This window comes from Epinephelus lanceolatus, chromosome 1, assembly GCF_041903045.1.
Source record: "Epinephelus lanceolatus isolate andai-2023 chromosome 1, ASM4190304v1, whole genome shotgun sequence".
Taxonomy (NCBI): domain Eukaryota; kingdom Metazoa; phylum Chordata; class Actinopteri; order Perciformes; family Serranidae; genus Epinephelus; species Epinephelus lanceolatus.
The window spans coordinates 53,336,110-53,356,250 of NC_135734.1; the positions used below are offsets into that span (position 1 = coordinate 53,336,110).

At 44.3% G+C, this 20,141-nt stretch overlaps 2 protein-coding genes across 3 annotated transcripts; one reads left to right on the forward strand and one right to left on the reverse strand.

Annotated features, from left to right (window-relative positions):
* Positions 1 to 474: 474 nt before the first annotated feature.
* On the forward strand, positions 475 to 4,309 carry LOC117256860 (regulator of G-protein signaling 9-binding protein). Its single transcript, XM_078172084.1, has 4 exons — positions 475 to 700; positions 780 to 983; positions 3,393 to 3,535; positions 3,901 to 4,309. Exons 1-4 carry the CDS (start codon positions 499 to 501, stop codon positions 4,084 to 4,086), a joined length of 735 nt encoding a protein of 244 aa, XP_078028210.1. The 5' UTR covers positions 475 to 498; the 3' UTR covers positions 4,087 to 4,309.
* A 1,432-nt stretch (positions 4,310 to 5,741) lies between these two features.
* Positions 5,742 to 19,708, reverse strand: LOC117256351 (ubiquitin-conjugating enzyme E2 C). 2 transcript variants are annotated; one of them, XM_033625714.2, is made up of 7 exons: positions 19,590 to 19,708; positions 18,906 to 19,022; positions 14,288 to 14,315; positions 14,070 to 14,156; positions 11,601 to 11,805; positions 8,735 to 8,794; positions 5,742 to 5,892 (listed from the first exon to the last, which is right to left on the reverse strand). In XM_033625714.2, exons 2-7 carry the CDS (start codon positions 19,013 to 19,015, stop codon positions 5,855 to 5,857), a joined length of 528 nt encoding a protein of 175 aa, XP_033481605.1. In that variant the 5' UTR covers positions 19,016 to 19,022; positions 19,590 to 19,708; the 3' UTR covers positions 5,742 to 5,854. The 2 variants fall into 2 exon arrangements, with proteins under 2 accessions (XP_033481605.1, XP_033481606.1); XM_033625715.2 differs by having other exon boundaries at positions 18,906 to 19,019; positions 19,590 to 19,681.
* Between the last annotated feature and the right edge of the window lie 433 nt (positions 19,709 to 20,141).

Genomic DNA, 20,141 nt, shown 5'->3' on the forward strand with positions numbered 1-20,141 from the left:
TGAGTAAACATTTTTATTAACTTTATGGTTAACTTATTGACACTTTCCTCGCTCTGACTCAGGCTCTTCTTTTAAAGATAAACGTGCACCGTCTGCTACACATGCATTAATATCTCTACATCCACTGGATTAAAATGGAGGCGCTGTCTTTTATTTACCTGTTGCCATGGTGAATCGTGGAGTCGGCGCTCCATTGATGATGGCTTTTTATTGTCGGCTTAACTCAGAGTGAACATACTCAGAGCTGACTGAACTAACTCAAATCAGCTGTTCTGGAACCGCTAACCGCTCTTTTCAGATTTGAACCTGTCAACTGCGTTGGTGTTCGGCCATGTTGACTGCGTCTCTTTATCAGTCAAGTCGGTGTTTGGTTATGTCTGTAGACTCAAAGATTCATTACGAGCTAACAAGTGTTTCATGAACCATCTCTGCATTAAGATCAGTCCTCCTCACATGTCCCTCCTCACCTGTCCTCCCCGGCAGGTGGGTGATGACATCATGAGTCGGTGGCGTCGTTCAGTGGACGAGCTGGCAGCGAGGCGGCGGCAGCAGGTCGAGTGTGAGCGCGCTCAGGAGGCTCTCAGTCGGGTCACTTCCTGTTTCCAACAGCTGGCAGCATCACTCGGCAGCTCTGCGGACTGCAGCTTCCTGCGAGATGAGATGGACGAGACAAGAGCGCTAGCACACCGAATCTGCAGCGGTACAAAGACCTGTCCACCCAAACACCTGTCCATACACTTGTCTGTCTGTATCTCACCCATCTGTCTTTCTGTCTGCAGGTCTGTCTCGGCGTCTGGTGCGTCTGCTTTCAGACGGTGACTCCGCCCTCACAGGTGTGGAGGACAGACAGGTATCAGAACGTTTGTGGGTTCTCTTCCTGTCGTCATTAGAGAGCTTCCTGTCTGACCTCCGTAAGGCCTGCGGTCTGATTGGACAGTTCCCTCTGACCCAGCGCTATGACAGACGCTCCCTAGTCAACACAGGTCAGCTGATGTCTTCAACTTCCTGTCTGTGGAAGCTCTGTGATTGGTTGAGCCATGTGTCACAGCCTCCTGTCTTTGAAACTGTCTTTCTTACCTTCCTTCCTTACTTTCTTTCTTGTCTTCCCACCCACTGAATTGCTGTCAGAGTCTCTGAAACCTGGAACTATCGTAAGGGTCTTGAGCAGAGTTGGGTAAGGGTTACTTTAAAAGTAATCAAAGTGCTTAATTGCGTTACTTTTTTTTAAAGTAACCAGTTACTTTACTGCGTTACTCCCTGAGTAAAGTAACTCAAGCACTTTTAAAGTACTTTTGAGTATTCTACATTTCCTATTGGCCAATGGACCACAGGGCGCTAAGCCTACGTTTTTTTGTCTCCAAATTAAAGTTATGGACCACTTGCCCTTCACTGAGATCCAGTTCTCCCATCACAGCCGTCACTTTGACCAGTAGAAACACAGAACGACCTGCTGCCGTAGACAACTGTATGACAACAACACCCCAGCGTTTTTAATATTTCCTCTAGGGATGTTACCACACACAGTAAAAGGGGGAAATGATGGTGTGAAACAGCAGAGGCACTTTGTCAACCCGCTGAGTTAATGTTACTGTTATTAGCATCAAGCTAGCAAACAATGGTACATCCTCACGGTCGGACATAAAGTAATAACATTAACAAATAGCGGCGGGGCTTTTACTCACCACAACTGCAGAGGCTCCCAGCTTCATTTGAAACAAACTACATTATAGACACTCCGTTATTTATTAATCCCTCTGTGTGTTTATATATTTACTTTTTATCCGCTCCATTGTCTTTGTAAAGTTAACATATCGCACCGTCATTTCAAACTCAACACTTGTTTCAAATTAAAAGCCCCTTATAACCTCGGCTGAGAGATTCCCTCCATTTTCTAAATAGGCTTTTATTCTGAAATATTTGTAGGAACTTGGTTGTGGAGGATACAGTAGCTTTAATGTTTACGTACGGTGGCACATGAACAGACACAGTGACTGAAATAATAATAATAATATAAATATAGGACCAGAATAACCCGATGACATCACACGTCGTGAAAGACGACCGGGGATAATTGGTGAGTACCATCTTGTAGTGTGTCATGTCTGTCGGCCAAGTCACGGCATGATTTTATGATTCCACAATCGTGTAATGTGACATAGTGACTTTCAGAACGGGCAGAAAAGTCGTGTAACGTGAACCACGCATAATGCAAGTCCTGAGTCTGACCTGTCTGTCACAGAGTCCTCCTCCACCTTTTTTTAGACTCCACCCGTAGACAACAGCAGCATTTCTTCTCCACGTAGCGAGCCACAAGCTCCAGACTTTCAGACTGACAGGTTTAACGTTATCTCCGTTATTAGAACCAAACGACAGCCGTTGCTGTTTCGGAGCTGAAGGACCAGCGTTCTAAAAGTAACGGAAGTAACTGATGTCTTGTTTGAAAATGTACTCAAGTATTTGATTACTCAAACAGCAAACTAACATGTTAGGTTACCTGTTACTGCAAAATCAGAATCAGAATAAGAATCAGAAATACTTTATTGATCCCCGAGGGGAAATTATTTATGTTACAGTCAAAAAAAGTAATCAAAGTACTCTAACACGTTACTTTGTAACGTGTTATACCCAACTCTGGTCTTGAGAACCTTTTGAGGACACCTGTGTGCTCCTCAAGAAGTCCTGGAGCTTCCTTGGCAATCCCCAAATCCTTCACAAAGACTCTTAGAAACTCTCTCCTTTGAACCTCCTCAAGGAATTCTAGAACCTCCTCAAGAACCCTTAGAATATGGAATATCTTCCCTTTTTTAAATTGCATCTTTATTTGGAAAGGACAGGTAAACACACCAGCACAGCAATATTAATAGAAATAAAAATAAATCTCCTTCCAGTGTTGTTTGTCGAATATGGAATATTTTCAAGGCCCTTTGTAAGGACCTCAATAATCTTAACAAGAACTCCACAGTCTCTTCACTTTTCCCTGACACCTATAACCTCATCTTCCAAGATTCCTGGAACACTTCGATTCTCGGTACCTGTCCTTAGAGAGTCATGTTCCTCATTGACCCAAAGAACTACTGCAAAAAATCCTAGAAAAATCTTTCGTTAAGTACTTGAATCTCCTCAAGGACTAATAGAATAAAGTGAAGACCACTGGAATTTGTTCAGGAGAAACAACGCGAGTGTCCTCAAAGATATCTCATTTCAATGATCCCTTAAACCTCATTGTGCATAGTGCAGCAAATCACTCAAGGACCACCCCTACAACCTTAATGAAGACCACTGGAACTTCTTTAAGGAGTCACAGACACCCCTCAAGAACTTAATAATGATAGTTTGTAATATGTTTTACTGACCTCAAACCTCTCACCTTTCTGTCTCCTCTATTTCTCCAGGATGTATTGATGGCGTGGTGGGGGTGGCAGCTCGAGTGGCTTCAGTCCAGGCACCGTGGCTCACCTTGGAGGAGGAGCCAAGCCCTGATCTGACCAGTCATATTGCAGGACTGGAAACCATGCTGAGTGAGATGCAGCTGAGGGTGAGATGAATCTCAGACAGAGAACACTTCCTGTTTAGATCAAAATGAACATGACAAGGTTTCACCTGCAGACCAGACACTGGTTTAAAGGTAGAACCAGGTAGGACCTGGAGGATTGTTTGTACCTGGGGATTTGGGTTAGAGTTAGGGGGGGTGTTTGTACCTGGGGGAGTGTCTTGTATTTGGAGGGAGTGTCTGTAGCTCGGGGAGTGTCTTGTATTTGGAGGGAGTGTCTGTAGCTCGGGGAGTGTCTTGTATTTGGAGGGAGTGTCTGTAGCTCGGGGAGTGTCTTGTATTTGGAGGGAGTGTCTGTAGCTCGGGGAGTGTCCTGCTGTGTTTTGTTAAATCTTGACGGTGCTTTGCAGGTTCCTGTTGCCTTCTGGTCCGTAGAGGCGACCCAGCCAGCGTGGGCTGAAGCTTGCGCTGAACTGGACGAACCAGACGACACCCTGGAAGACCTGATGGAGGTTGAGGTAGTCTCCAACAGCAACAGCAATAAGATGGTAGCCTGCTGCCAGCCACTGTGCTGGGGACGGGGCTGTGTCGGGTAGAGGGTGGAGGAGGTGGAGTCCTGACTCAGCTGCATTAAACACACCTGACAAGATTACAGGATACTCATGACTGTGTGTGAATAATAAATGTTTAATAGAAGTTTAGATTAGACTAATCCAACTGTTGATCTGATCAGATTAGATTACAACCATTGATCACATTCGATTACTACAACCATTGATCAGATTAGATTACCATTAATAAATAAAAACATTAATTTAACTCGTACGTGTTGTTCTTTTAACGCAGAAACATTATGTCCTCATATCCTCTTTAACATGTGACAAATATTTACAACAAATGGATCAAAGTATAGATTATGGGGGGCTGGCCTGGCTGACTCATCACAGTGACTAAGGTCAATATTCTGGTTAAGGTAATATTCCGAATAAGGTGTTTATATGTGCTGCTTTATATGTTAACTGACATATTCTCGTGTTTCGGCGTATTCCTTTGAAGACCCCAGGCTACTGGCCCACCAGAAATGCTCTGATTTAATGCAACACTCAACCTGCGGGGGGGGGGGGGAGCGATACGCCTATCGGCATCTGGTCCGCCGGAAATGAAGAAGAGTTTACAATGAACAGAGGCTGTAATGTTTGTTCCCACATACCCCTGTGTTGTCCTACTTGTGCTTTTGCACCACAACTTAACTACAACACTCTGCTGATCCATTTTGTCCTCAACAATGAAAGACGAGAGCGAGAAGAAAAGGCGAACGAGTGTATGGACCTTTCCTTCCAGCTTATGCCGTTCACGCCAGCCAGAGCCCCCCGCAGTCTGTGGATGAAGGTACGAAGCCAGTTCTGCTGTTCTCCCTGCTTGCCATAACCATAACAACACCGACAACCCAGGATTTCTTGCAAATCGAGCGTGCGCAGACGTTACTGAATATTCCGGTACGGGGCATTTTCCGATTAAGGCGTATACATGTCACAATATTCTGGTTAAAACAGGCATATGCCAGGGGTGTTATTCGGAATATTCTCCAATCGGAATATAACCTGTTATGCATGTGTTTACATGACTCGTGTACAACCGGAATATTGAGGATATTCTGAATAATACAGGAATATGGTGTGCATGTAAACATAGTCAGTGAGCAGGAGGATCGGCTGAGTTTAAGAACTGCTCCACAGTCTGGAACAGAATCTGTGCTGATCGACAAATCGGTTCACAGGGAGTTCCTTTATTTTCCAAAGTTTCTCTTTCACAGCAGTGACATGAACACCTGGAGACTCGACGTCTTCCATCTGTGTTCATCTTCAGAGGCGCCGTGAGGTCGTTACACCACATGAAAAATAAAATTGTTATACAAAATTTCAATCTTTTACAAGTTCTGAACGTCGAGAATATTTCAAACAGCAGTTTCACTTCCTGTCAGCTCTCGGTGTTTCATTAACAGCTTCATCACATGGAGAGTGAAGGGAAAGTAGGTGGGGCAGGGCGGAGATCACGGCTGATCACCAGCTGGAGGCTGAGCTCTAAAGGCGTGTCAAACCAGGGATGAAACGCAGTAAGTCAACAGAATCGGAGAAGAAGAACAATCGGCTGGGACAAATGACATCATCATCGTTAGATTATCCAGGGAGTGTTTCTATGGTACTGTGACAACAGCTTCCTGTTTCTGTCCAATAAAGAGTCAGTCACCGTCTGTGTGTTGAATTAAGAACTTTATTGATGCAGTGAAGTGAACAAACATAAAAATACTGTACAAACAGAAGACAAACAGACAGACAGTCCAGAGAATAAAAAGGTGGCGCTGCTTCACTTCTGGAACGTCGAATGAAGATGAGCTTTAAAGGCTGAAAGAGACAAAACAGCTGTTAGAACTACAACTCCCATCAGTCCCTGTCTCATCTCTAAAAGGCCCTGACACACCAAGGAGATCAGCTTATCGGTGTGTGATTACTGCGTAGTTACATCAGGGATCTACAGCTGATCTATAAACTCAGTCAGGAGGCACCAGGATGGATTTCATCAGAGCGGCATCGACCAATCAGGTTTGAGCAGCAGATGAACGTGTCAACATTCATACTTTAATTAAATGTCCATCGTTAGATTGTGACACAGTGTCAGCGAACGCAGCAGCATTAGGACGCAATGTCAGCGAACGCAGCAGTATTAAGACGCGATGTCAGCGAACACAGCAGCATAAAGACACGATGTCAATGAACGCAGCAGCATTAGGACGCAATGTCAGCAAACACAGCAGCATTAAGACGCGTTGTCAGCGAACGCAGCAGCATAAAGATACGATGTCAATGAACGCAGCAGCATTAGGACGCGATGTCAGCGAACACAGCAGCATAAAGACACGATGTCAATGAACGCAGCAGCATTAGGACGCGATGTCAGCGAACACAGCAGCATAAAGACACGATGTCAATGAACGCAGCAGCATTAGGACGCAATGTCAGCGAACACAGCAGCATTAAGACGCGTTGTCAGCGAACGCAGCAGCATAAAGATACGATGTCAATGAACGCAGCAGCATTAGGACGCGATGTCAGCGAACACAGCAGCATAAAGACACGATGTCAATGAACGCAGCAGCATTAGGACGCAATGTCAGTGAACGCAGCAGCATAAAGACGCGATCTCAGCAGCATTAGGACGCAATGTCAGTGAACGCAGCAGCATTAGGACGCGATGTCAGCGAACACAGCAGCATTAAGACGCGTTGTCAGCGAACGCAGCAGCATAAAGACACGATGTCAATGAACGCAGCAGCATTAGGACGCAATGTCAGTGAACGCAGCAGCATAAAGACGCGATCTCAGCAGCATTAGGACGCAATGTCAGTGAACGCAGCAGCATAAAGACACGATGTCAATGAACGCAGCAGCATAAAGACACGATGTCAATGAACGCAGCAGCATTAGGACGCAATGTCAGCGAACACAGCAGCATTAAGACGCGTTGTCAGCGAACGCAGCAGCATAAAGACACGATGTCAATGAACGCAGCAGCATTAGGACACAATGTCAGCGAACACAGCAGCATTAAGACACGATGTCAATGAACGCAGCAGCATTAGGACGCAATGTCAGCGAACACAGCAGCATTAAGACGCGTTGTCAGCGAACGCAGCAGCATAAAGATACGATGTCAATGAACGCAGCAGCATTAGGACGCGATGTCAGCGAACACAGCAGCATAAAGACACGATGTCAATGAACGCAGCAGCATTAGGACGCAATGTCAGCGAACACAGCAGCATTAAGACGCGTTGTCAGCGAACGCAGCAGCATAAAGACACGATGTCAATGAACGCAGCAGCATTAGGACACAATGTCAGCGAACACAGCAGCATTAAGACACGATGTCAATGAACGCAGCAGCATTAGGACGCAATGTCAGCGAACACAGCAGCATTAAGACGCGTTGTCAGCGAACGCAGCAGCATAAAGATACGATGTCAATGAACGCAGCAGCATTAGGACGCGATGTCAGCGAACACAGCAGCATAAAGACACGATGTCAATGAACGCAGCAGCATTAGGACGCAATGTCAGCGAACACAGCAGCATTAAGACGCGTTGTCAGCGAACGCAGCAGCATAAAGACACGATGTCAATGAACGCAGCAGCATTAGGACGCAATGTCAGCGAACACAGCAGCATTAAGACGCGTTGTCAGCGAACGCAGCAGCATAAAGATACGATGTCAATGAACGCAGCAGCATTAGGACGCGATGTCAGCGAACGCAGCAGCATAAAGACACGATGTCAATGAACGCAGCAGCATTAGGACGCAATGTCAGTGAACGCAGCAGCATTAAGACGCAATGTCAGTGAACGCAGCAGCATAAAGACGCGATCTCAGCAGCATTAGGACGCAATGTCAGTGAACGCAGCAGCATAAAGACACGATGTCAATGAACGCAGCAGCATTAGGACGCAATGTCAGCGAACACAGCAGCATTAAGACGCGTTGTCAGCGAACGCAGCAGCATAAAGATACGATGTCAATGAACGCAGCAGCATTAGGACGCGATGTCAGCGAACACAGCAGCATAAAGACACGATGTCAATGAACGCAGGAGCATTAGGACGCAATGTCAGCGAACACAGCAGCATTAAGACGCGTTGTCAGCGAACGCAGCAGCATAAAGATACGATGTCAATGAACGCAGCAGCATTAGGACGCAATGTCAGCGAACACAGCAGCATTAAGACGCGTTGTCAGCGAACGCAGCAGCATAAAGACACGATGTCAATGAACGCAGCAGCATAAAGACACGATGTCAATGAACGCAGCAGCATTAGGACGCAATGTCAGTGAACGCAGCAGCATTAAGACGCAATGTCAGTGAACGCAGCAGCATAAAGACGCGATCTCAGCAGCATTAGGACGCAATGTCAGTGAACGCAGCAGCATAAAGACGCGATCTCAGCAGCATTAGGACGCAACGTTAGTGAACACAGCAGCATTAAGACGCGATGTCAGCGAACGCAGCAGCATTGGGACGCAATGTCAGCAAACGCAGCAGCATAAAGACACGATCTCAGCAGCATTAGGACGCAATGTCAGCGAACGCAGCAGCATTAAGACGCGATGTCAGTGAACGCAGCAGCATAAAGACACGATGTCCAAACGCGGCAGCTTGGCTACGCAATGTCAGCGAACGCAGCGACCTCTCACCTTCCTGGTCGTCCCAGAGTTGAGCAGCTGTCGTATTCAGTGGACTCTCGTTGTTTGGCTCTGAAACAAACAAACAGACAGAAGCTGTAAACACTGAAGTTACTTTGGAGATATATTTAATCTGACATTACACGCAGCCGATTCTCTCCATCTGATTTATGATCTGAGATGGTGACATGCAGTGAGGGCAGAGCCTCCATGGACACAGAGGGTCATCAGCCTGCTCAGTGTGACACTGAAGGGTTAATCTAACGGTCAGCTGATTCGTCCCTCTGACAGTCTTGACATGTGTCTGCGGAGCGACACGGTCATCACTAAGGATCTCTGGGAGGTAAAGAACCTTCCAATGACCTTTCCAGGTAGTTTACATGGGAAATATTCATTCTGAATGAGGGTTTACACGGAGATCAGTTCAATCGCCTTTATTCGGGTCTGTGCAAGGTTTGGGGCAGGGAAGGTTTCTGATTGGATAGGGGGCGGGGCGGATGTTACGTGTTTATGTTTACTGGTAGAAAACACTGTAGTCCTCGCTCTGGATAACAAGATGCTTGACGACGCCGTTCTTAGTGCCTTTTTCAGGCTTGTTTTGCTTATATTCTTGAAGCAGCAGTACGACAACAACCTTGTTCTGCTAATGCTTCGTCTGTTGAGGAGGAGAAGGGAGGTAGAAGGTTGAAGAAGGGAGATAGAAGACCGTGCTGTGGAGAATGGAAAGCGCTGAGTGCAACGAGTCCGACTGCTCTATCTCAGCCCGTTGCTATGCGCGCTGTATACGTCATGGCACCAGAAGGGCAAGGAAACGAGCATGCGCAGAAAGACCGGAATGAACTTAAAGAGGAATGAATGTTTACATGCACACAATATTCTTTCATTTGGAATGACAAACAGAATAAACCACCCCCTTTAATCGGATTAATTTTCAATCGGAATGACCGTTTACATGACATACATGACCACTTTTAAGCGGAATGGCCTTTCATTCCGAGTGAAAGTGGAATTAAACTGTCCATGTAAACGTACTGACTGACAAACACTCCCTGTTTGAAGCTGTCATGTCCAAACTAAGGCTGATTATCTGACCTTTGACCTCTGACCTGACAAAGGTGTCACAAACTGGCTCAGTGAATGTGACAATTAGGGAGTCCACACCAAAGGTTTATTTAAAACAAGCAGAATTTATTAGACTAAATTTAACTTAGATAATCAATGGAGTGTGTACGTCAGCAAAGTCAGTCATGAAAGCCATGAATTGGTGTGTGTGTCAGGTGTGCTGTGGAGTAAGGTGCAAACCAAAAATCAACAATGCCTGGTGGATGTCAGCTGAAAGAAGAGAGAGACCCAGTGAACACACGAGGCAGCTTTTATAACCTGGAACCCCAGGTGAGCCGAATCAAGGTAACGACCCTCCCATGTCAGCCAACTGTCTGATGAGGCTGGCTGAACATTGTCCAAGACAGTGGGAGGGGGGTCAAAAGGTCACTGGTCAGCTGAATTTACACACTCCTCTGATATCATGTTTTCACACCTGAAAAATGCCCGACCGACACCTCATCCACCCTTAACAAACCCTTAATGAACTAGGCCTGTCGCGATATGTGATAAGACAGTTAATTGCACGGTAAATTTAAAGCGAGACGGTAACTTTTCCGGCTGCGATTAATTGCCATGTTCATGCCTGTTTGTTTTCCTCGTCTCCCTCCACCAAAGAGACTGGACGACAAGAGCGTTCACTGCCGTGCATCGTCTGGCAGCCAGGTGAGTTGGTTCATTCATGAACGGAGGGAAAGCTCTTGTCATCGACACACACACACACACACACACACACACACACACACACACACACACAGAGAACCATCTTCGTGAGGGGGAGACGAGGCGGAGAAGAAACAGAGTTGAGCGACAGAGAAAGACAGGGAACTTGTTCCTAAACCAAACACCACGGCCCCTGTGTGGGAGTGTTTTGGATTTATACCCAATGACAGAGGGCAGCCCAGTAATGTGGACGAGCCAGTGTGCTGGCTTTGTTTTAAAACCATCTCAACAAAAAGAGCGAATACGACCAACTTAACTGCACACCTGAGAGTGAGAGACTGACAGTCTATTGTTTTGTATTTATTTATTTATTTTGATATTTTTACGTGTTATTTGGGATATTTAAATTTTCTTTTTGGCATTCCTAAATATTTTTGTTAAGTAATTGTTTATTTCTCTTTAAAATGGTTAAAGGGGTTTTTTTGGGGAGTTTTTCCTGATCAGCTGTGAGGGTCATAAGGACAGAGGGATGTCGTATGCTGTAAAGCCCTGTGAGGCAAATTGGGATTTGTGATATTGGGCTTTATAAATAAAATTGAATTGAATTGTGCCTTTATTATCATTATATAAGTTTATAAAATGGTCTAAAACAGCAAAATTAAAACAATAATGAAAATGCTCTTAAAAGCACAATATTACGCAATATTATCGCTTATCGCAATAATTTCTGACGCAATTAATCGCCCAGCAAAATTTGTTACTGTGACAGGCCTATAATGAACCCTTCAAGAACACTTAATAAACCCTTAATGAACACCAAAAACATGGTTTGAGGTCACACTGACCTTTGACCCCTAAACTCTGATCAGTTCATGTCTGCGTCAAAATGGACGTTTGTGTCAAACTTAAAGAAATTCCCTCAAAGTGTTCTTGAGATATTATGTTCATGAGAATGAGACGGAGGGACAGCTTGATGACATGATGTCTCCGTCCTCAGCTGGTGGCGGCGGCAGTCAGATATTTGGTTGGAAGGTCAGAGTTAGTCAGTAACACCTGAACACATCAAACACGCTGCTGCTGCTCAGCCTGGAGCTACACTGGTGACACTGGTTACCTCCCAGCAGGCTCTGGATGGACAGCAGGATGGAGCGGACGTCATACAGCGCCGACCATTTGTCTTTCAGGATGTCCAGACAGATGAAACCTTGTTCGTCCACGTTGGGATGAAAACAGGAAGTGATGAACTTCACTCGAGGCGCCTGATACGGGTAACCAGCTGGAAACTCAAGAGACAACCTGTACCTGAGACCCTCGTACACCTGAGAGACAGACAGGAGACAGAGACAGGTCAGAGACAGACAGACAGACAGACAGACAGACAGACAGACAGAGGGGACACTTGGTGTCTCACCAACAAATGGTTCAGTTCATTATCAGTCAGTTGAAGCGTGGTGTTAGCAGTTAGCATGGACGTCACATGACAATGTTGACACACTGAGTCCTCACAGACAACAGGAACATAAATAAGAGGACAGGACATGTGTCCACACGTTAGGACTCTGCAGGGTGAGGAAGTTTCTGGTTCACCAGGTCAGCTCATCTGAATCCATCAAACTTTGGGAGAAACGTCTTCAACAAGCTAACAGTGGGTAGCCTCCAACCAACAAGCTAACGGTGTGTAGCCTTTAAACCTATGGGCCCTAATGATGTATAGTGCGTCCAAATTCACACCTGTTCTTCTCTATGGATTTTCTCCACGACCGTTCGTCATAGCAAGAACGTAAAACAGCGGAATTGTAGCTTTCCGACAAGACCGACCACTTGTCGGTAGTCCAAAGTTTTCACAGCGAAAAAAAAAAAAGAGATAAATTTACACTAAAATTATGTATAACAGCTTTCATACAGCTTTGCACACACATTACTCTTGGATGGATTACTTGCACATACAGGCTCACACAGAAATGCCACGCATATCACATGAAAGCGCAGGACCAGAGCTTTCCAATGATGCCACACATCATTGTTCTGTCATCAAATCACGCTATAAATCCAGATCAATTGTCTACAAAATAAAAACCTGACGAATTTCTTTACTATCCATTATACAGATCTTGTTATCAGTCACTTCATATAGTGAGGAATAATGTTATTACTATTTTTCTATGATCTTAGATGTAAATATTGCATGTTTCTTTCAGATAAAACACATTTTTGACTTGTGAATGAGTCAATGGAATTTCTTGCAATAATGAAAAAATACTGGCAATCATGTCCGCCTGGCACAAACCACATGTTGTGAACAGCTGTGAAGTGACAGAATGTCCCAGCATCATGGTTCTTATATTGCCAGATTCCAGAGAGTCTCCCCTCTTCATATATGGCAGAATATGTCAACTTCCAACTTGCTATGGTGAGATACATGTAAAAACGTAAGAATTTAATCACAGATTTATTTTTTTCATTGATATAAAAATTAATATAAAATACACGCACATAGAAGGACATGAAATGATGGCAAATCTGGTTAGCCCAGATTGTCCTGAAAAAAACAAGATATAGCATGTGTATGTAGCCTTTGGTGTCTAGCTTCTAACTAAACAAGCTAACGGTGTGTATCCTCTAACCAAACAAGCTAACGCCGTGCAGCCTCCAACTAAACAAACGGTATGTAGCCTTAAATTTGAACAAGCTAAAGGTGAGTAGCCTCTAAATAAACAAGCTAATAGTGTGTAGCCTCTAAATAAACAAGCTAAAGGTGAGTAGCCTCTAAATAAACAAGCTAATGGTGTGTAGCCTCTAAATAAACAAGTTAACGGCGTGTAGCCTCTAACAAAACAAGCCAACGGTGTGTAGCCTCTAAATAAACAAGCCAACGGTGTATAGCCTCTAAATAAACAAGCCAACGGTGTATAGCCTCTAAATAAACAAGCCAACGGTGTGTAGCCTCTAAATAAACAAGCCAACGGTGTATAGCCTCTAAATAAACAACCTAACGGTGTGTAGCCTCTAAATAAACAAGCTAACAGTGTATAGCCTCTAAATAAACAAGCCAACAGTGTATAGCCTCTAAATAAACAAGCCAACGGTGTGTAGCCTCTAAATAAACAAGCCAACGGTGTGTAGCCTCTAAATAAACAAGCCAACGGTGTGTAGCCTGTAAATAAACAAGCCAACGGTGTGTAGCCTCTAAATAAACAAGCCAACGGTGTGTAGCCTCTAAATAAACAAGCCAACAGTGTATAGCCTCTAAATAAACAAGCCAACGGTGTGTAGCCTCTAAATAAACAAGCCAACAGTGTATAGCCTCTAAATAAACAAGCCAACAGTGTATAGCCTCTAAATAAACAAGTTAACGGTGTATAGCCTCTAAATAAACAAGCTAACGGTGTGTAGCCTCTAAATAAACAAGCCAATGGTGTGTAGCCTCTAAATAAACAAGCCAATGGTGTGTAGCCTCTAAATAAACAAGCCAACAGTGTGTAGCCTGCAACTGGACAAGGTAAAGGTGTTTAGCCTCTTACTGATGGCAGGTTAAACGTGTGTGTGTGTGTGTGTGTGTGTGTGTGCGCGCGCGTATACGTACTGTCCCCTGAGCTCCGTCGATGGTCCCAATCCATTTAAAGAGATTATCTGATTCTGGAAATGCTGAGATCCCCTTATCACCTGACATCTGCATCATCAGGAGACAGAGACAGAGAAACAGGTCAGGTGACGTCATCACCAACACAGAGACAGAGACAGAGACAGACAGACAGACACACAGACAGGTGATGTCATGTGTAATATGAGATGTGAGCTCACCATCAGAGTCATGAGCTCCTGCTGCAGCCTGCAGACACACACAGAGACAGAGACAGGTTACTGATCCACAGCTGCACCTGAACACACCTTCACATACACCTGTCTATCTGTCCTCTCATAGGTGAGACAGTACAGTGAGTGTTAATGAGCTGGCTTTGTTGTGTTGTTCATGGACACTTGGGCATGTGGACAAAAGGAGGCAGGGATCTAACCATCCCCAGGGCCCTATCTCAGAAAGCAGGCTCAACAAACTCTGATCCTGATCTCTGAGCTGACTGATCCTGATCTCTGAGCTGACTGATCCTGATCTCTGAGCTGACTGATCTTGATCTCTGAGCTGACTTGAGCCTGAGGGAAGCTGGTTCACAGTGAGCACCAACAGACATCATCAATAGAGTGCAGATAACGTGATTCTCAGAGACAGGAAGTGGAGTTAAAAGCAGAGCCACTGATTTCATCCAAAGCTGAATCAGAGATTTGAAGACATGAAAAATCAATGTGCTCCATCAGCTGAACAGAGAGAGGTGTGATGAGAACAGCCTGCAGAGCGTGTTCATATGTGAAGTGATGTGATGTCATGTGATGAGGTCATGTGTCTAACATACAGAAACATGTTTCTATCTTAACAGTGTTCATATATTTGAAAATAATTTATTCAGCTGTAATCTGATGGAGCCCAAACACACTGGGCACAAACTCAACATCAAACACAAAGCTATCAAACAGACTGGAGGGGGCAACATGCAGCTAAGGACTGCAGCCTGGGTTTGAACCCATGGCCGCTGCAACAAGGACTAAATCCCTGCACATGAGGCGTCCGCTCCATCCACTAGGCCACCGATGCCCCGCAGTTTCGTTTGATGATCCTTGTGATTTATGTCCAGGGAAAACCACAAAAATGGACCAAAGTCTTTTCAGAGCCAGAGGCAGATGAAACAAACCTGTGACTCAGCAGAATAACGTCAGAGTATGTTGCCATAGTAACTGTCTCAGGGTTTCATCTCAGGCTGAACAAACTCAGAGTTTCACTGATCCTGCTTTCTGAAATAGGGCCCTGATCCCATGAAAGTGTGATAACATTATGATGTCATCTGTCATGAGTCTCGTCTGTCCACCAGGGGACACACCTGAGGGACAAGTGTCTCTTCCTGTTGACACACAGTCAATAATCAATCTAACGTTCATGTGTGTTAACCAGTCTGCAGTTAATCAGTGTTAACCAGTCTAAAGTTAACTAGTGTTAACCAGTCTAAAGTTAACCAGTGTCAACCAGTCTAAAGTTAACCAGTGTCAACCAGTCTAAAGTTAACTACCCTAACCCTAACCAGTCTAAAGTGAACTAGTGTTAACCAGCCTAAGGTTAAACAGTCTAAAAGTAACCAGTCTAAAGTTAACTAGTGTTGACCAGTTTAAAGTTAACCAGTGTCAACCAGTCTAAAGTTAACTACCCTAACCAGTCTAAAGTTAACTAGTGTTGACCAGTCTAAAGTTAACGAGTGTTAACCAGTCTAAAGTTAACCAGTGTCAACCAGTTTAAAGTTAACCAGTCTAAAGTTAACTAGTGTTAACCAGTCTAAAGTTAACCAGTCTAAAGTTAACTGGTGTTAACCAGTCTAAAGTTAACTAGTGTTAACCAGTCTAAAGTTAACCAGTCTAAGGATAACTAGTGTTAACCAGTCTAACATTAACCAGTGTTAACCAGTCTAAAGTTAACCAGTCTAAAGTTAACTAGTCTAAGGTTAACTGGTGTTAACCAGTCTAAAGTTAACCAGTCTAAGGATAACTAGTGTTAACCAGTCTAAAGTTAACCAGTGTTAACCAATCTAAAGTTAACCCAGGGCTCGACAGTGCAAGCGTTTCACTCGCATTTGCGACTAAAAATAGGTGTGTGCGAACTATAAAAAATATTTAGGGGCACATGTGCGCATTAACAAAAAAAAAAAAAAAAAAAAAAAAAAAAAAATCAGCCGAAGCAGCCTATATTTTTGTCAATAAAAAAAATATGATAATCTAACCGCAAATGTCGGAGGAACTCCAGCCGCCTTCCCTCTTCTCTCTTCCCCGTGTGACATGGTTAAGAGCCATACCGCCCGCAGAAGCGCCGCGAATAGCCTCGAAGCGCCAAGAAGTGAAGCGCCCATGTTAACCGATTGTGTCATCCACACCGGCCGCGCCGCGCAGCTCCGCCGCCAGCCCTGCAGCAATCATTTCAGCGTCTGGTCTATTTTCTGCGCGAGCCTCGAGCAAATGTGTCAAGCTGGGTAGTTACCCATGATGGAAAAACAGCCCCAAATGTGACGGAGACAACACCTGGGAGCAGAACCGCTTGTCGACCAGCGTGGAGAAATGCGCGTCTGCTGTGAACGGAAGTGCTCTGGCCTGCGGGAGAATTTCAGTGCGCTGCGCTTCGCAGGCAGGCCAGGCCCTGGCGTTATGGGCGGTTTTCCAAGACCACTGTCGGCACAATGAATATAACAGCCGGGCTCCACCGGGCACGTCAGCGGCACGACACGTCTGTAGCGCGAGTCCCGTAGCAGCTCGCCCCCCGTGATATGTGATGATTTTTTTTCCTGCATTTACCCATGTTTATCCGTGACATTGTGTTAATGTCCGTGGCGGACATTTGAAAGCGAGTAGATGACAAACAGTACAGTAAACTTGTAGATAACTCAAATATATGTAATAACTTAGGTGGAAAATGCTTTTTTCTTTCAGTCTACATGCAGCCTCTCGGCTCGGCAAACGGTAAACAACCCCGCTGGCTTCTCTACGTGTCGCTTCCATACGCAGTCAGTGGAGCCCAAATGAATACGCCGCGACGCTAGGCTGACGTGACGCTTACGTTTGCAGCCGGTGGAGCCCAGCCGTTAAGTCCCACTGCTGGCAGCGTGGAAATAAGTCAAAGTGTGGAGGAGATGGACCGGGAAAAGCGGCGGACCTCCGGGGAGGCCTGCTCCGTTCTCCCCGCAGTTAGGGACCGTTCGCCACGGTACCGCTGCTGGGCAGGGTGGAAATAAGTCCTGCAGAGTTTCAGAGGACCTGGAGAATGCTTTAGGATAGTAATAACATTATATAAAGATAATCATATTGCAAAGATAATATATATATTAGATAATAACATTAAAGACAAAATTAAATTGCAATACTTCTTCAAAACTTGATGATTTTACCTTTCTGTACATTTTGTATACAAATTCATTCAATAATTTTGCTTGTAAATGTCTATTTGCATCACGTTTATTACGGAAAACACATTATTTGATCAATTTACATTGTGCCCCGAAAGTTCTTTGTGCGCTCCTTACTTTTTCAACTTAGGAGCACATGTGCTCCTTGGGAAAAAAGTTAGCGTCAAGCCCTGTAACCAGTGTTAACCAGTCTAAAGTTAACCTGTCTAAAGTTAACAGTCAAAAGTTAACCAGTGTTAACCAGTCTAAAGTTAACCAGTGTTAACCAATCTAAAGTTAACCAGTGTTAACCAATCTAAAGTTAACCAGTGTTAACCTGTCTAAAGTTATCCAGTCTAAAGTTAACCAGTGTTAACCAATCTAAAGTTAACCAGTGTTAACCAGTCTAAAGTTAACCAGTGTTAACCAATCTAAAGTTAACCAGTGTTAACCAGTCTAAAGTTAACCAGTGTTAACCAATCTAAAGTTAACCAGTGTTAACCAATCTAAAGTTAACCAGTGTTAACCTGTCTAAAGTTATCCAGTCTAAAGTTAACCAGTGTTAACCTGTCTAAAGTTATCCAGTCTAAAGTTAACAGTCAAAAGTTAACCAGTGTTAACCAGTCTAAAGTTAACCAGTGTTAACCAATCTAAAGTTAACCAGTGTTAACCTGTCTAAAGTTATCCAGTCTAAAGTTAACCAGTGTTAACCAATCTAAAGTTAACCAGTGTTAACCAGTCTAAAGTTAACCTGTCTAAAGTTAACAGTCAAAAGTTAACCAGTGTTAACCAGTCTAAAGTTAACCAGTGTTAACCAATCTAAAGTTAACCAGTGTTAACCAATCTAAAGTTAACCAGTGTTAACCTGTCTAAAGTTATCCAGTCTAAAGTTAACCAGTGTTAACCAATCTAAAGTTAACCAGTGTTAACCAATCTAAAGTTAACCAGTGTTAACCAGTCTAAAGTTAACCAGTGTTAACCAATCTAAAGTTAACCAGTGTTAACCTGTCTAAAGTTATCCAGTCTAAAATTAACCAGTGTTAACCTGTCTAAAGTTATCCAGTCTAAAGTTAACCAGTGTTAACCAGTCTAAAGTTAACCAGTGTTAACCAATCTAAAGTTAACCAGTGTTAACCTGTCTAAAGTTATCCAGTCTAAAGTTAACCAGTGTTAACCAGTCTAAAGTTAACCAGTGTTAACCAATCTAAAGTTAACCAGTGTTAACCTGTCTAAAGTTATCCAGTCTAAAGTTAACCAGTGTTAACCAGTCTAAAGTTAACCAGTGTTAACCAATCTAAAGTTAACCAGTGTTAACCAGTCTAAAGTTAACCAGTGTTAACCAATCTAAAGTTAACCAGTGTTAACCTGTCTAAAGTTATCCAGTCTAAAGTTAACCAGTGTTAACCTGTCTAAAGTTATCCAGTCTAAAGTTAACCAGTGTTGAGTCTCACCGTTTAGAGACGGAGCTTCTGGCCGTGCTGCCGCTGCTCTCGCTTCCCTTCAGAGCAGCTGTGGATGAAGCTGCTGCTGCTGAAGGGTCCATGTTCTGGGAGGAGGCCATGATACTGCTGGAGACAGACAGACAGACGGTCAGACAGACAGACAGACACAGACAGACAAGGTCAGACAGACAGACAGAGTCAGACAGACAGACAGACAGACACAGACAGACAAGGTCAGACAGACAGACAGACAGACAGACAGACAGACTTTGAGATAGGCAGACAGACAGCAGATAAACTCGGTGTTGTCGTTGGCCAACAGCAGCTCCACGTTAGCTAACAGTAACGTAACTAAATGTAACACTGAAGAATATTCACCGGTTAAACTGAGACACACAGTCCGCTGTTAACGGTCCGGTAACCGTACGGTCGTTAACAGAAGCTTGTTTTGCTCCGGTGGTCTTTTAGCTTCATGCTAACGATAGTTAGCCTGTATACACACACACACACACACACACACACACACACACACACACACACACACACAGTCATAACGATAGTTAGCATTAGCTGAGCCGGCTAACGGAGATTAGTTCCGCCGTTAGCCTGTTTGTTATTTAGAGCCCAAATAAACACCAACAAGTAAACAAACAACAAACACGTCGAGGTGAGTGAAACAGGTGAAGCGTTTACCTGCGGGACTCTCCGTGTGTCAGTGTGTTAGCTCTCCGTTAGCTGCCGTTCAAACTGAATTCACTCCCGCCCCCCGGTTTAAACCGGCTCTTCCTAACACTGATAGCCAATCAGCACCCGACCTTCAAATACAAACCACCTCCTGTTAACCAATGAGAGAGGCGCGGACGGAGGAGACGGCGTTGTGATTGGGCAGCAGGAACGACATTTAATGTTGACGTCAGAGTCAATACAAACCATTCCAAAGGAAACTTTATGAGTTTTTGTAACGGAAACAATTTTTAAATCTCTGTTCACGTGTTCTTTGAATTGTTTATTAATTTATGTTTGCATGTACGTACACACACACACACACACACACACACTATCATAATCTTGACACAGACTGTTTATTAGAGAGATACAGATTCACACAGACTGTGTCAGTAACAGGCTGTAGATTAATGGCGGAAACAGACTTGCGGTCCGAGAGTCAGATTCAGTGTTCACACAGTCCTGACTGTGACCAGCAGGTGGCGCTGATGCATCTTACTGTGAAGGCCTTCAGTCAGT

What these genes read in the sequence shown, in the direction of transcription:
- LOC117256351 (XM_033625714.2), bottom strand. Translation starts at nt 19,015, where the DNA reads ATGGCCTCCTCCCAGAACATGGACCCTTCAGCAGCAGCAGCTTCATCC. An exon ending in AGAAGCTCCGTCTCTAAACG is followed by an intron (nt 14,316 to 18,905) that starts GTGAGACTCAAC and finishes GTGTGTCTGCAG; the next exon opens with GCTGCAGCAGGAGCTCATGA. An exon ending in ACTCTGGGACGACCAGGAAG is followed by an intron (nt 5,893 to 8,734) that starts GTGAGAGGTCGC and finishes TGTCTCTTTCAG; the next exon opens with CCTTTAAAGCTCATCTTCAT.
- LOC117256860 (XM_078172084.1), top strand. Translation starts at nt 499, where the DNA reads ATGAGTCGGTGGCGTCGTTCAGTGGACGAGCTGGCAGCGAGGCGGCGG. An exon ending in AGCACACCGAATCTGCAGCG is followed by an intron (nt 701 to 779) that starts GTACAAAGACCT and finishes TTCTGTCTGCAG; the next exon opens with GTCTGTCTCGGCGTCTGGTG. An exon ending in ACGCTCCCTAGTCAACACAG is followed by an intron (nt 984 to 3,392) that starts GTCAGCTGATGT and finishes CTATTTCTCCAG; the next exon opens with GATGTATTGATGGCGTGGTG.